The 16,078-nt window shown below is 36.6% G+C and overlaps 1 protein-coding gene across 4 annotated transcripts in view; it reads left to right on the top strand.

The window, feature by feature from the left end:
- The first annotated feature begins 32 nt into the window (after positions 1-32).
- GKAP1 (G kinase anchoring protein 1) overlaps positions 33-16,078 on the top strand; it is a 67,786-nt gene continuing 51,740 nt past the window's right edge. For 2 of the 4 annotated variants that reach the window (XM_044658480.1, XM_044658464.1), the window contains exons 1-3: positions 33-255; positions 1,178-1,313; positions 13,989-14,248. In XM_044658480.1, coding sequence (XP_044514415.1) covers positions 14,033-14,248 — 216 coding nt within the window. In that variant the 5' untranslated portion in view covers positions 33-255; positions 1,178-1,313; positions 13,989-14,032. The remainder of the gene's footprint in view (positions 256-1,177; positions 1,314-13,988; positions 14,249-16,078) is intronic. The other 2 variants (XM_044658487.1, XM_044658472.1) reach the window with 1 other exon arrangement.

Raw genomic sequence — 16,078 nt, 5'->3', positions numbered from 1 at the left:
CGCTCCCCTCCCCCCTTCCTCCCGACTTCGGACCGTCTCGCGGCGCCGCCACCGCCGTCGCCGCCGCCGCCGCCGCCGGGCTCCGCGCGCTCTCCCATCTCCCCCGCGCCCCCGCCCCCTTCCCCTCCCAGTTGACCGAGAAGCCAGAGACTCAACGCCCAGCGCGGCCGGCCCCCGAAGAGCCGCCACCGCGGCCAACTAGCCCAGGAAGAGGAAAAGGACGGACCGGGGGGGAAAGCCGCGGAGGGGAACGTGGTGAGTACGAGGAGCGATTCGGCCTGAGTCTGGGCTAGCTGGTAGAGACCCGCCTCCTCTCAGGCCCCGCAGCCTTATTCTCGGCCTGGGGTGAAGGGCGCCTGGGGCAGCACTCGGGGGCGGGGGCGAGGCCCGAGCTCGCCCGAGGGGATGTGGAGGTGGCTGTCCAGTTGGCCCAGGCCGCGAGAGAGCGGCTATCCCCAGCCTATGTCCGGCCTCTTTTACCCTTATTCTCCTCCTATCCCCATACTAGAGGCTCTGAGAAGAGGGGGTCAGTCAAGGCTCCCCTCTTCTGGGGTCACTGGGGGGAGGAGAAGGGAAGGGAATGTTCTTTTGGGGTTTACCTCTATTCTCTAACGCTAACGCCAGACCCCCTACTACGAGTCAGATTGTCGCGCCCTCCCCCGGGTTGTTGCCTTATTAGCCCCCTACCTGAATTATTGCTTAGTGAACCAATAAGCCCCCCGGGGGGGAGGGCCGGGTCGTTTTCCTTTGAATGCCCCCCAACCAGTTCCCGGATTGTTGCCTGGTGACCCCACTCCTTTCCAGATTGTCGCCCTTTGAGTCCCTCCTCCCCTTGTCCTATGTGCCCCTTTTTTCTGGGTTGTTGCCTGTGAGCCCCCCCCCCCTTCCTCCTTCGCTTGTTCCATATGTTCCCCTTCCTTGGGTTGTTGCCCTATGGCTGTTCCTGTCCCTGGCATCGCCGGCCTGAAGATGCTTGGAGGATTGGGAAGCTCCGCTCTCTTTCCTGCAGGTGCCTTCTCCGCTTTCGTGCCTGCTTTCTCCGGGCGGCCCCCAGAGCCACCAAACTATCCTTTGAAACTCTCCCTAGGCTAACCAGAAGGGAATCTCCAGCAGAGACCCTCACCCACCTTGGTTTTTTGTTTTTGTTTTTTTTTTTAACTCATTTCTTTTTCCTCAGGTATTGAATTCTCCTTCATGCCGGACTTAAGTCTAGCCCAGCCAGAGTTTTTCCTTGCTTTGCCTCCTGCTAATAACATTTGGGGCACCTGTTAACACTGTAGGAGTGGAAAAGTTGGCTTTTGTTCACGAATGAGGTACAGTTACTTTTTTTTTTTTTTTTTTTTTTTTTTTTTATGATGTGTTGTTTTGCCTCCCACAGTTGATTGAATTGTGACTTGGGTAAAGACTCTTTCTTTTCCTGGAAGAAGCAAGCTCTGGAAATTTTTTGCTGAAATTTTAGGCATCTTTAGAAACTGGATTTAAAAAAAAAGTACCATTTAGCTTTCCATACACCTTAAGGTTTTACATTCTTTGAATAGAAAATGTCCCTCAAAGTGTCTTAATTATTTGACAAGATTCTGAGTCAGATATAAAATAATTACTCGTATATATTTACATATTCACATACATATATAGGATTTGGGTCAGTAAAAACATTTAATCCTAAATTAATAGGAAATTCATTTTCTCCCATGCATCCTCTTCTATTCAGTCCCTGGGCATTTTTCATAACCAAAAGAAGTTGCTTAAACTATAGTAATTAAAAAATCCAAACTTTATTAAGCTCCTACTGTTTGCAGGGGATTGTGTTAAATCTTAAGAATGAATTCAGTGGCAGGCTAAGTGGCTCAGTGGATAGAATGTCAGGCCTAGAGAAAGGAAGTCCTGGGTTCAAATTTGACCTCAAACAATTCCTAGCTTTGTGATTCTAGCTAAGTCACTTAACCCTAGTTGCTTAGCTCTTACCACTCTCCTGCCTTGGAACCAATTTATTCTAAGGTAAGAGTTATTTTTTTTTTTAACCCATCAATTCAAAGGCAAAAAAAGGAATAGTTTCTGCTTTCAAAGAACTTGCTTTTGGAGAGTAGGGCAGGGTGGAGATGTATACAAATTTGGTATAAAGGAGATTGTGGGGGATGAAGAAATACTCAGAGGATGTCATATCTGAGCATAGCCTTGAAGGAAACCAGGGATTTTGAAAGATGATAAGGAAGGAAGTGAATTCCAAGTGTGGGAAACAGTTTGAACAAATGCACTAGGGCAGGAGAATGTTGAATTTGGGAAACAGCTCCTATCGTGTTTATGGCTGGGAAGATTAAATAAGGCAGGACAAGGGTTAGCAGAAGATGGATTTAAAGATCTAAAAGTACCTTCTGATCTTTCATACTAATTGTTGTAATTTTTTAAATTCATTTTTCTTGGGGTCTTAACCACATTTTTTTCTTTTGACATATAACATTTTTATATCATCTTTATTTGTGAAAATACCTTATTTTCTCCTTTCCCCAGTGAACCATCTCTTGTAACAAAGAACAAAAAAGACAGTTCATTAAAACTAACCAATATATTGTTTCTTATTGTATGAAGTATGAATAATATTCCATACCTGTAGCCTCCTTTCTCTCTGCACAGAGAGAAGTACATTTTCTCAATTCTTCTTTAAGGCCAATCTTTGTTCAATGCTCTTTGCTTTGGATTTATTTCTTTTAGAAATGGATTAGAAAAAAAACCACAGCAAACTAATAATTAGTGCCTTCCACAACGGTGTAAAAAAAGTATTCATTACTTGGTGGTTTTCTATAGCAAGCCTTTTCCAGGTCTTTCCAATATGCTTAATTTGATGCTTCAACTTTGAAAAGCTAATGTAACTTTCGCATTATGTTAAGGCATCAAGGTAGAACTTCAGGAGAAAAGAACTTGGCCATAAAAATATAAGATGGAAATATAAATTTCATTATTTGCAAGTCAGCTAGAGTAAATTTCTTGCTTTCTTTTGCAACATTGCACCCTTTTAGATTTTTCTCCAACATAGAGCCACAATTAGATCTTTCAAACTTTCAATAATAACTCATTTTTTTAGGACTTCAAAATTTACAAAGCCTCATTGTCACAGTAATCTTGAAAATAAATTATTAATAAAATATATAAAAATATCTCAAAAGTTAGATATAGAAAGAATCTAATTCTATGGCTTGCTTATCTCAGTAGCTAGTTAAAAAATAATTGCTGACACTTAAAATTTGCTAAGGGCAAGAACTTCCTACCATTTTGACATTGACCATCTTCCTTTAATATAGAATAATCAAGTGACATTCAATAGTGTGCCTACCAGAAACACAGGACTGTTACTTATATGTGTGCTAGTTCACCTCTGTATTTAAATTTCTGTGCTATTTATATTCATCACTAGTGTGTTGTTTGTTTAAACATTTTATCGCTCTCTGATAGTTGTCAGTTTTTAAATCTTTTTCTTTGTGTTCTTTCCATCTGCTTGCTTGATCTGTTATACCAGCCTTATCTCACATTACTCCCCTTAATGTACTCTGTGTTCTGACCTAACTGTGCTACTATCTAATCCCAGAATTTAGCATTTTCCCCCTTCACTTCTCTGCATTTGAACAAGCTGCCCCCATGCCTAGAATGCACTCATTTTTCACCTCCACCTTTCAGAATTCTCCAACATAAATCACAAATGCTATCTATAAAACCTTTCTTGATTCTCTCACAGTAGTTAATTTGAAGAAAGAAGGGCATTTGGGGTATAATTTTCTTTTGTTCTTGGATCTCCCCAGTAGAAAATAAGCCCCTTGTAGACCTGGACTGTTTTATTTTTGTCTTTGTATCCCTAGTGTCTATCACAGTTCAGTGTATGAAATGAATACCCAATATTTCTATTTGTTATTTTTGTGTTATACTGAACCACATATGTGTTCTTGTGCTTGCCCTTTTAGAATTTTCCAACAAAGTCCATTTTCTCATAAGGTTGTCAACTAAATACTATTTCATCCACTTTATCTGCTCCAGTACTCCCCACTTGAAAATGGGGTCTTCTGCCTTTAAGAGATGCATAGTTTAAAAAAAGAGAGAGGGGGCAGCTGGGTAGCTCAGTGGATTGAGAGTCAGGCCTAGAGACAGGAGGTCCTAGATTCAAATTTGGCCTCAGACACTTCCCAGCTGTGTGACCCTGGGCAAGTCACTTGATCCCCATTGCCCACCCTTACCACTCTTCCACCTAGGAGCTAATACACAGAAGTTAAGGGTTTTAAAAAATAAAATTAAAAAAAGAGAGAGAGAGAGATGTAAAGTAGATGGCTATTCACCTTATTGAACTGTGTAAATATTCTCTCTCCTGTCTGAATTGGTGTTCATCTTCTTGGTTGTCAGTGTTCAATAGTTGCCACATCATTTATAGATCTAATTTCCAGTGGCTACTTAGGCCATCTGCCATTTTCCCTTAATTTCATTTTCTTTTCCCTTGGGTATTCTGTTACTTTTATACCTGGCTTTTTATAAACCTTTCCAATTAATTAGAGCATACCTTTCTCTTCTACACAAAATTCCCTGAATTTTTCACAGTGTAATAGATGTAATGTCGGCTTTACTCAGCAGAATTTGTTGTTGCTCTTTATTCAATGGCTACTTCTTTTTCTGTCAAATAATTTTTGGGGATACTTCTATTTTTGGAGCTGTTGCAGAAATCTGACATCTTTAGAAGCCTAGATAGCCCATAGTTAAAGTTTTACATTTAACATTTAATTACGGAGTTAAGCATGCCTACTACACACACACAAAGTTGTTTATAAGTGGCTTCTGCCATGATTTTATTCTTCATTTGCTAACACCTTCATTCATGTCCTTACTTTCTCTCTTTTCTAGGCCTTTGAGGAATCATTTAGTCTTAAGCCATAGTAACAAATTATTTCCAGCAATGACTCTGGGGAAATGCTTTTGGACCAAAAACTCTAAAATTGAGTTTTGAAATTTTCAGTTTATTTTATTTTATTTTTTAATAAAAAAAAAAAACCCTTAACTCTTCTGTCTTAGAATCAGTATTGGTTCTAAGGCAATAGAGTGGTAAGGGTTAGGCAATCAGGGTTAAGTAACTTGCCCAGGGTCACACTAGCTAGGAAGTGTCTGGGGCCAGATTTGAACCCAGGACCTCCTGTTTCTTGGCCTGGCTCTCAATTTGATGATCCATCTAGCTTCTCCATCATTCGTTTTAAATAATGAATAATTCTAACATTTTAAGAAGTAACATGTTATCAGCAATCAAAATATTGTCTTCAGTTTGTACTTCTTGCAATATCTTGTAGTATTTGAAAAATTTTAGTGATATTTAAACAAGTCATCTAACTTGTCAAACTTAAAGTAGAATGAATATATATGAAGCAGGTTTTAGTTTGGAAAAAAGATATTGCAGATTTTTTTCCCTCATCAGATTATCAACCAGAGAATCTTTAATACACATGCTTCTAGGAAAACTTCAAACTCGAAAATAAAATACTTGAGTGTGATACCCTACCCACTATAAATGACCTATTCTTTGAATTTCATATTTAGGTGATAGGATTAAATGATAATTATCCAAAGTGATATTCACTTTAGAACAGTGGTGTCAAACTGAAATAGAAATTGAATTCACTAAAGTATAACTGTCAGGATTCTTGCCATAATTGACTTATATGAATATTATCTAAGTTCTATTATATTTTTAATTATTTTGTGAAATATTTCCCAATTGCCTTTTTTTTTTTTTAAACCTTACCTTCTGTCTTAGAATCCATACTAAATATTGGTTCTAAAGCAGAAGAGCTGGAAGGATGAGGTAGTTGGGGTTAAGTGACTTGCCCAGAGTCAAACATCTAGGAAGCATGAGGTCAAATTTGAACCCAGCACCTTCCATCTCCCAGTTTGGTTCTCTATCCAGTGAGTTGCCACCTATCTGTCCCCTTCCCCCAATCCTCTTTTAATCTGGTTCAGGATTCACTCAAGAGTGTTGCTGAAACAAACACCTCTTGGACTAAAATTATTGATATTTATATGATTAAAAGATTCATTATTTCACTAGTGTTGGTGTTCTTTTCATTAATGCATATTGCAACTATTCTATATTTTCATAGACTTTTTGTGAATTGCTGCAGCCAAAATACTTGTCACCTGATAGCCAGCATTCTGACAATAAATCTATATGAACTTAATTTGGTCCCTTGACAAAAGGCATGTAGTATACCAATACCTTTCTAGGTTGGTGGATTTGGCAAAGCATTTATTCTGTGGTATGACTTTTCGAGAAACAATTTTCATGTCATCAGAACTTTAGTAGAGAATATGTATGTGCACACACAATTTTTGTTTAATATCTGTTGGGCAGCTATTTCAATATTTTATTTCCTCTCTACTTAGAATTTATATTTTGTTTCTCCTCAAAAATAGCATCCTTTACAAAATTAAACATATAAGTAGAACAATTTTTAAAAGAACAAAAACTAGTAAAGAGGAATATATAAGTAATTATTTTATATAAGTACTAATATTGTAGTGAGTGTTAACAGGAAGTTAAGCAATAATTTAGCTTGTAATTTCTTGGCAGTTTGGGTAAAGAAGGGAAATATGGAAAATAATGTATACAATTTTTTTCTCATTTTCTGCTAAAAGAGAGTATACAAATCATCTGGAAGGATTTTTTCCTAGCATTGACCTAAGAGAGATCTATTGTGTGGGTTCTTATATATAAAGGATACTCGGTAACAAATCTTCAACTGATTTTGCACAAGACACAAACATTGTTTAAACATCAGCAATGCTTATAACAACTTTTATAACTATTTTTAAAAAGCTGGAGCATAATAAAGAACCTTGACAAAAGTATTTCTTCAAGGACCTAAAGTAAACTGTGGTTTTTCTAATTATCTAGCATAACAAAGGGAAAAGGAAAGAACTTTGAAACTCTGGAAAAATGGATAGTTTAATATGTTCATCAGGGCATTTTCTCCTCCACTCTCTTTCCTTCCATGTCCTTCTTTCTTATTGTTCCCTACCTCTACATCCCCTTCTCTCATCTCTCATTTTCTCCAGATGTATGAACTGAACCTTACTAAACTTAAAGCAATTCAGAGCTGAATTATCTGAGTAACTATATTGACAATATTCTTAACTCTTGATTAGAGTAAAAGAAGTATACTTTTAATATGCAGGAGGAAATCTAGGTCATTCTGTTAAAAATTTAGGATCTTAACTTTTCTTTACACTGACAAATATGACTTTAGATCCAAGCATCTAGAGGGATTTGTTATCTGGAAAAGAATTGGATTCTAAGCTAAATCTGCTGGCAGGTCTCTCTATTCACATACAGTGATGGAGTATATAACATAAAAGAGGACCACATGTGCTCAGGCTGGCTACAAAAATCCTTGCAGATAAAGCCAATAATTTCCTCAGCCAGCACCTTGGAATTTTCTCATGCTTTCAATTGAGGCAGTCAGTCTGTGGAAGAGATATTTTTACCCCCAAACAATTTTATGGGCAGAACTTACCAGACAACTACTTCAACCACAGGAAAAAAAGTCATTTTTCTATTACTGATTTCAAGTAAAATTCTGTATCTTGATGGATGTGCCAAGATCATTTAACAACATGCCTCTCTCTCCAAGTAGGTGAATTAAATGAGAGTTGGAAAATATTTACCAAATGCAGTCATATTAATTTTGGTATGTTACAAAAAGAGACCGGCATAATGGATAGCTAGTCTTAAAGCCAAGGAAGACCTAATTTCAAGACCTGCCTCTGATACTTTTTTTGTGACTCTGGGCAAGTTCTCTTGAAGTGTCAGTCCTCTAGGCAACTCTGTGACTGTGAGTTACAGAAAGGAGGGTGCGTTGATGAAGGAGTTTGTTCGCTCAGGAGTTCCTATTCCAATGAAATTATAGATCTAGTGTATCCCTCTTTCTGTTTGATGATTAGTATCTTATTTATTTAGAATATTTTTCTATGGTTACACGATTCATGATTTTTCCTACTCCTCCCTCCCAGAACTGACAATCAGTTCCACTGGATTATACATGTATCATTGTTAGTGATTTTTTTTTGAGACAGATGGCAGATTTAGCTAATAATAATAATAATAATAATAATAATAATAATAGTTGACATAAACCTATTTATTAAAATTGGCATTTTAAGTTATAAAAATTTGCCAGATTCTTTATATACTTTATCTCATTTGACCTACTTAATATCTCTGAGTTAGATACTATAGATATTAGCACCATTTTACAGATTAGGAAACAAGTTCACAGAAGTTGTGACTTGTCATGGTCAAAAAACCAGTAAGTTTCAGGGACAATGTTTGTCCTCAGGATATAATCCTTAAAATTGCAAATCCTGTCCTTTTTGCTTTACATACTTCATTGCCTTCCTGGAATTGTTAATACTATATTATTACCAAAGAAGAAGGTCTTTTCTTTCTATAGCCAGAAAATATTCAGTTAATCCAAAAGCCATACTGAGTAAATATAAACTTGGAAGGGACATTAGAAATCACCTAAATTAACCTGATCACTGTTTTTGGAATTCTGTAGGTAGTAATCTGTCTTCTTCTCATATCCTTCCATTTGACAGGACTACCACTACCTTATTAGATAGATACAGAATGGTAATTTAAAGTGGTGTCAACTCAAAAGCAAGTGGAGAAACCTAACCCATGTATAAAAATCCCTGTGGGCTTCTTATTAACTTAGAAAATTACATATTTTGTTATATTTTAAATGTTAAATATTTGCCAGTTTTATTTTTATTTGGTCCAAGTTATCATGGACTGCATCTGACCTACCGGTCTTATAGAGGTCTGACACCTCTACCTCAAAAAAGCCTTTCATTTCCGAAATTACTCCTCTACCTTTTTTCCCTGGACCACAGTTGTAGAATGTTGTCAAAGAAACCTAAAATCACCAAAATACTTTTTTATCTTGATTTGTGTAGCCTCAGTAATCTAGGCAATATGGACTTCTTGCTCATATGCATTGTCCTTCCTTTAATCATATACCTCATGTTCAGACAAACACTTTCTTGAAGTGTGCTTTACTAAAAATTTGCTTGTTTATTATGATTTACATTAACTTCAGCTTGAAGACCAACAACAGTGAAGATACCAATACATCCTGAAACAGATTGTTGTAATCATCAGAAATTTTTGCCTTTATATTGAGGCCAAATATGTTTCTTGGTAACTTTCCCACTTTGTTCCCGTGCTTAGTAGAGTACCTGGCATATAGTAGTTGCTTAATAAATGTTTATTGACTGACTTGTTCTGCCCTTTAGGACCAAGCAGAACAAATCTGACTCTTATCCAAATACTTGAAAACAGCCATTGTAATGAATAAAAGAAAAAGTACTTATTTGTGCTAAGCACTGGGGATATAAATATAAAATAATCTCTGCTCTTAAGGAGCTCACATTCTTATGGGGACAGCATAACATAAAGATTTCACCAATATGTTAGAGAAAAGGGACTTATGGTTTTTATGATATAGTAACAAAACAGATGATGGTATATCAATTTCAATATTTCCCCTGATAAAAATCACATCACTTTCTGTGACTAAACCATTTGCCAGTGCCAAGAACTTCAGTAGCAAGAATTTTCTTTTTGGAATCATTAGTAGCTATATCTATAGAACCTTCAAAAGCAGTTGCCAGACTACTTCTCCATGGGAGCTACTTCCCAGGATGATGGTTCCAAGGATTGGGCTGGAAGCAAGACAATTCATCTGAGAGACAGTACTCTTCCCCAGACTTGTATTCAGAGTCCTAGGCTATTTCTGTCAGTGTCTCAGGGAAGTTGTGATTGAGTGTTAGAAGTGGCTTGACTTATCTGGCACAAGTCACCTCTTGTCTCTTCCCTCAGAACACCTTATCCCTTTTTTTTTTTTTTTTTTTTTAAACCCTTACCTTCGGTCTTGGAGTCAATACTATGTATTGGCTCCAAGGCAGAAGAATGGTAAGGGTAGGCAATGGGGATCAAGTGACTTGCCCAGGGTCACACAGCTAGGGAGTATCTGAGGTCAGGTTTGAACCTAGGACCTCCCATCTCTAGGCCTGGCTCTCAATCCACTGAACTACCCAGCTGCCCCCACACCTGATCACTTTCACAACAATGATTTCTTGCCCTGGAAGCAGTATACCCTTATATCTTTACTCTTGCAAAGAAAACATCCCTAATTTTTTCACTTGACCCTTATTAAGCATCATCTTTAAGTCTTTTACCATGTACTCCAATGTATTTGTGGGGTTTTCCCAAAAGATATGGCCCACTAAATTGAATATATGTCAGATCTAGTTTAATCATGCTAGAGTCTTGTTGTGGTAGAAGTAATCACACCTTTCTTGTTCTATATACTATAACTTACTACACCCAAAGAATCCATTATCTTTCTTAACTTGCAGATTTAACTCTGTAAAGTTTCAGCTTTCTAGATTTGACCATTATTCTGGATAGCTGATGCAGTCTTGTGTTCTCACTTGTTTCTGTTTCTAGCTAAACTTTGTGTCATTTTATATTAAGTGCTACCTTGGTAAACATGTCACCAATAAAAATGTGGACTAAAAAAGCCAAGAACAGATCCCTCAGGATTTTCTTTAGAGATTTCCCATTAGGTTATTATATTAACCCATTAATTTATCTTTGATTGTATTTATTCAAAATTCTGAAGCCATTTTATTGTACTATCAACCTAGCTCAGATTTTTCAGTCTTGTCAACAGTGATTTCATTGAAAAGTTTTGTCAAATGCTATACTAAAATCCAGATAGTATTTCTTGCCTTCAGTTGGTTACGTTCTACTGATCTAGTAATACTGTCAAAAATGAAATTTAGTCTGGCGCAAGACCTATTTTTAATGAACCTGTTTTGGCTCTTAAGAATCACAGATAGCTCTTCTAAAAATGCTCACAATCTCTTTTAAATATGCCCTAGTGTTTTGTCAAGAATGGAAGTCAAGTTTACTGGTTCAGTAATCTGAATATTCATCTGTTTTTGCCTTTTGAAAATTGGGACAGCGTTTATCTCCAGTCTTGTAGTAGACCTTTTCAAAGATCAGCTTCTTAGCAGTCCCATGTTATCAATTCAAATGTAGCTTCCTAGGTCTAGTAAAATGAATTCATTGTGGGCAGCTAACTGTACTATTTAATTTCCTTATCTTAGGTTTCAATTCCCTCTTAACCACTTTGGTTTCTCCATGGTAAAAGAAAGAAAAAAGAAGCAAACCAGAGAAGTTATTTTCCTTCTATTGGCTGGACACATCTGACCTAAGGCATTAATTGTCCTATCTCTTCTTTGATAGTTCTCTTGCTAAAATGTTTTTATTTTGGCATATGGTTATTTCTGACCAATCTTATTTTAGCAAGATTAATTGAGAAATCTATAAAGATTTAATTTAAGAGGCAGGTAATTTAGGACAAAATTTTTATGTCTTAAAAAACTTGTGTCTCCCTACAGAAAACTTTAGAAGAATTTTAAATGGCCTAATTAAGAGATATAGCATTGTATAATGGTTATATGAGGTAAGAGTTTTGACCTTGAAATTATAAAGATCTGTATTCAGGTCCTGCATATTTATGAATAGTTTTCCTTTCTCAGAAATTTTTCTTATTTTTAGCCTAAATTTGCTTGATGGCAATTTCTGCCCTTTCTAGTTCTTCATATCTCTAGGGACAGGGTGAATAAATTATTCTCACTTCCATATCAAACTCAACATTTCCATTATAGAACTTATCATTCCCTGCTGTATCCCTTCCTACCTCCCATAATCACTTCTACCTCTTTGAAACTTCTTCATTTCTGATAAGATTACCACAATCCTCGTATTCACATAGATGTTAAACCTCAGTCATCCTTAACTGCTTATTCTCCTTTACTTATAAATAACTAATGAGGTGCCACATCTTATATTGATTTTACTTTCACAACATCTTTCTCATCTATCCTTTTCTCTTCATTCAGCTAAGCTGCTACTCTAGTTCAGTTCTTCATCACTTTTTATCTATTACAGTAGCCTCAAAATTATTCTCCTGCTTCTAATCTTTCCCTCTCCAATTGATCCTCCACATAGCTGTCAAAATGATAATCCTAAAATAAAAGATTATGTGACTCCTCTGCTTGTTAACCTCATTGGCTTCCTCTTACTTCTAGGATAAAATACAAGCTTCTGTTTGGCATTTAAAGTGGCTTCAACCTGCCTTTCCAGCCATATCATATATTATTCCCCTTCACACATACCTCCATTCCAGAGGAACTGGCTTTCTTCTATTCCTCACATATGACATTCTACTTTGTCCCATCTTCAGAATGGAGTGAGCTCTTTTCTCATGTCTCTTAGAATCCCCCTTTTCTTTCAAACTTTAGCTCAAATACCACTTTCTTAGATGAATCTTCCTTGAGTCCCCCCAACTGCCAGTGCCTCTTCAACAAATTTGTTTATATTGACTTTTGTATATATTTTGTATATTTCTATACATATGATGTATACATGTTTCTTTCAAAGAATGTACACTAATTAATGGCAGGTATTATTTAACACAAACACAATAAATTATTGATTCTATGAGTATTTCAAATACTTGAGGATAGCTATCTTTGTCCTTTCTATCTTCTCTTAAAGGTAAAACATTCTCATTTCCTTCATCCTCTTCTAATATGGCATGAACTTGAAGCCCTACACTGTCCTGATCACTCTTTTCTGGATGTCTGTTGATATCTTTTTAAAAAAATAATCTTGAATTTTATTTTTTCCATATTGCAATTAGCTACAATTTTTAATAATTGTTTTCTGACATTTTGCAATCTATGTTCTTTCCTTTTCTTCCATTCCTTCCATCTCTCCAAGAAGATAGGTAATATGATATAGGCTTCATATGTGTTATGTTGATATCCTTAAATAGTGACTTGGAGCTCTGTGGTAAAATTCATAGAAGGCTAGACCCTAGGAATCTAGAAGATTGTGTCATCTACAGATTTGATAACCATGCCATATATTCCTTTGTGCAAGTCAGTAACAAAAATTATATACATCACAGAAACAAGCAAAAATCCCAGTTCTGTCCCTTTGACCCAGGCAGAATATCTTAATTCCTCTTCCATAGGACAATTCTTCAAATACTTGAAAACAATTATGGCCAAAACAGATTTTAGGGGAAGTCCTGAGTTCAAATTTGGCCTCAGACATTTAGCTGTGTATCCCTGGGCAAGTCACTTGACCCTTCTTGCCTAGATCTTACTGCTATTCTTCCTTGGAACCAGTACACAATATTGGTAATAGTTTTTTAAAAAAAAGGCAGATTGGGTAGAGGAGTTAGAAGAGCCTAAGACCTGATATACTCTTCCTGTAATCCATTTGGCCAAAACAAATTCTTTCCCCACCCCACACATTGTATAGTATATGTGCTTACACAAATATGTATCCCCAAGAATGGTATGTGTGTGTATACATGTAGAAAGAAATGTATATGTAAATATATGTTTGTGTCTGTCCAGTGATGAGCAGTTCTGTCATCCAGCTTTCTGATTGCAGGATTACAAAGATGAATGACTATAAAATTGTTTCAAAAGTTAAAGCTTTTTCTAGAAGTGGATACTTTTATATGTTCTATAACTGTTTATAGGAGAAAGGAGATCTACTTCTTTTATAGGAATTTGGGGAGAATATGTTTAATAATATATATGTTCACTACAACTCCAAAAATAAAATGCCTACTTACATACTATGATGGTAGTAACCCTTCCTATCTAATTATTATGGCAGATGTTATGATTTTTGTGCATTTTGTGTTGCTATTTCATTATCTCCTTTTAGTCACTTATTTCTTAAAAATGCATAATTTAACAATATGTTTTTGTATATATCTTGACAACTGAGTTAACTAATTGATGGTAAGAAAAAACAGGTTTCTTGGAGAGCAAATTACATTGATTCCTTTTATTTATCTTGCATTTTTCAGGAATTATTCTCTGATAGACTTTTCTTAAGAGAGACATCTTTACAATGGCATCAGCTGTGATCAGTTCTGTTCCCACTACTGCATCTCGTTTTGCCCTCTTGCAAGTAGATAGTGGCAGTGGTTCTGATTCTGAGCCTGGGAAAGGCAGAGGTCGGAATCCTGGAAAGTCTCAGACTTTGGGGAGCAAACCAACCACAAATGAAAAGAAGAAAGAAAAAAGAAGAAAAAAAAAGGAACAACAGCAGAGTGAAGCAAATGAGGTAGCATGAAAGTTAATTGGTTTAAGGGTTTTAGGGGGGGTTGTATTTGTCTGAAGATTCATTGTCTACCCACTTATTTTCCTTATTAAGGAGAACTTTTTCCAACATTAATTGCATAATAAACATTTTTAAGTAGATTTTTCACTTGGGAAAATATGGAATAATAACTGCCATATAGATGGGCAAGCATATATTAAATTGGGAAAACCCAAGTTGCAGCCTTTGAGCATGCTGGCTTTGTGACCTTGGGCAAATTAACTTTTTAGCTTCTCAGGCAACTTTCTATAAGTTTGAGAATAGTTGCTAATCTGCATTAATAGAGGGGATTTCCCCACTTTTGAGTTCCCTAGACTTGTAGTTACAGATATGGACTACCTACCCTTCCTTTCTCCCAAAAATTATAATGGGAAGAGTAAAAATAATTATTTGGGCACATATGAAGATCCTTAATGAAGTTTTGTCTTAGAAAAACTAAATAATAAAATTTCTGTGTCCTCTCATGTGTTATTATTATTATTATTTTTTAATTTTAAACCCTTAACTTCTGTGTATTGACTTATAGGTGGAAGATTGGTAAGGGTAGGCAATGGGGGTCAAGTGACTTGCCCAAGGTCACACAGCTGGGAAGTGTCTGAGGCCGGATTTGAACCTAGGACCTCCTGTCTCTAGGCCTGGCTCTCAATCCACTGAGCTACCCAGCTGCCCCCGTGTTATTATTTTTTAAACCCTTACCTTCTGTCTTAGAACCAATAGCATGTATTGGGTTCCAAGGCAGAAGAGTAGTAAGGGCTAGGCAATGGGGGTCAAGTGACTTGCCCAGGGTGACTAGCCCACACAGCTAGGAAGTGTCTGAGGCCAAATTTGAAACCTAGGTCCTCCCGTCTCTAGGCCTGGCTCTCAATCCACTGAGCTACCCAGCTGCCCCCCTCTCATACATTATTTCTGCTTTTACTCAGTTATTTGCCATACTGGGCAAGAGACCTTTTCTTTATCTGACCCACTCTTAATTTAATGAATAGTTATAAATTAAGATATAGGGGACAGATAAAACTATATGGTCTTACCCAGCTGTGTGACCCTGGGCAAGTCACTTGACCCCCATTGCCCACCCTTACCACTCTTCCACCTATGAGACAATACACCGAAGTACAAGGGTTAAAACAAAACAAAACTATATGGTCTTAGAATTATTTTTAAACCATTAACAAATTAAAAGTTTGTTTAGTGAGAATAACTTGATCAACTCTGAGTAAATTGACCACTGACATCTTGGATATGATGAATGGAAGAACTAATTCTTGAAGTAAATATAAATGTTCACAATAGTTCCACTTAAAAATCAAGGTAAAGTAGATGGAAGGGAAGGATTAAAAATGAAAGGCTTTAAGAAACTTAGGATCAGAAATAGCAAGATAATATTTATATAACATTTCATAACTTACTAAGTGCTTTGCCCAGATTACTCATAAGGCTGCTAGTGTCCCTCATGCACGTCTGTTCTCCTCCCTCACTGTCTTGATTTGATCAGAGGGTGGGGCAGGTTAGAGTTTTATCCAATCAGTAGCAATCTAATAGGATCAAACTTAGTATCAAAACTCTCCCTTTAAAATCCAAGGATGGTCTTGGGGTATCAAGAAAAAGAAAAGAGGTACTGGCTAGTGTTAAATTCTCAAAATTCTTCCTATGATTCATTTGGAGACATGTTAATCTCCTGAATGAATCATTCCATATGTTATATCTATATATTTCATGGAGGGTCTAACTATGTTTGGATGTTTCTTAATTAAAAATGATTGATAGATGCATTAGCAAGGAGCTATTAGGGGATAT

This window comes from Gracilinanus agilis, chromosome 1, assembly GCF_016433145.1.
Source record: "Gracilinanus agilis isolate LMUSP501 chromosome 1, AgileGrace, whole genome shotgun sequence".
NCBI lineage: Eukaryota > Metazoa > Chordata > Mammalia > Didelphimorphia > Didelphidae > Gracilinanus > Gracilinanus agilis.
Note: the sequence above shows the minus strand (reverse complement) of the source record. Positions and strands in the feature narration are given on the sequence as shown.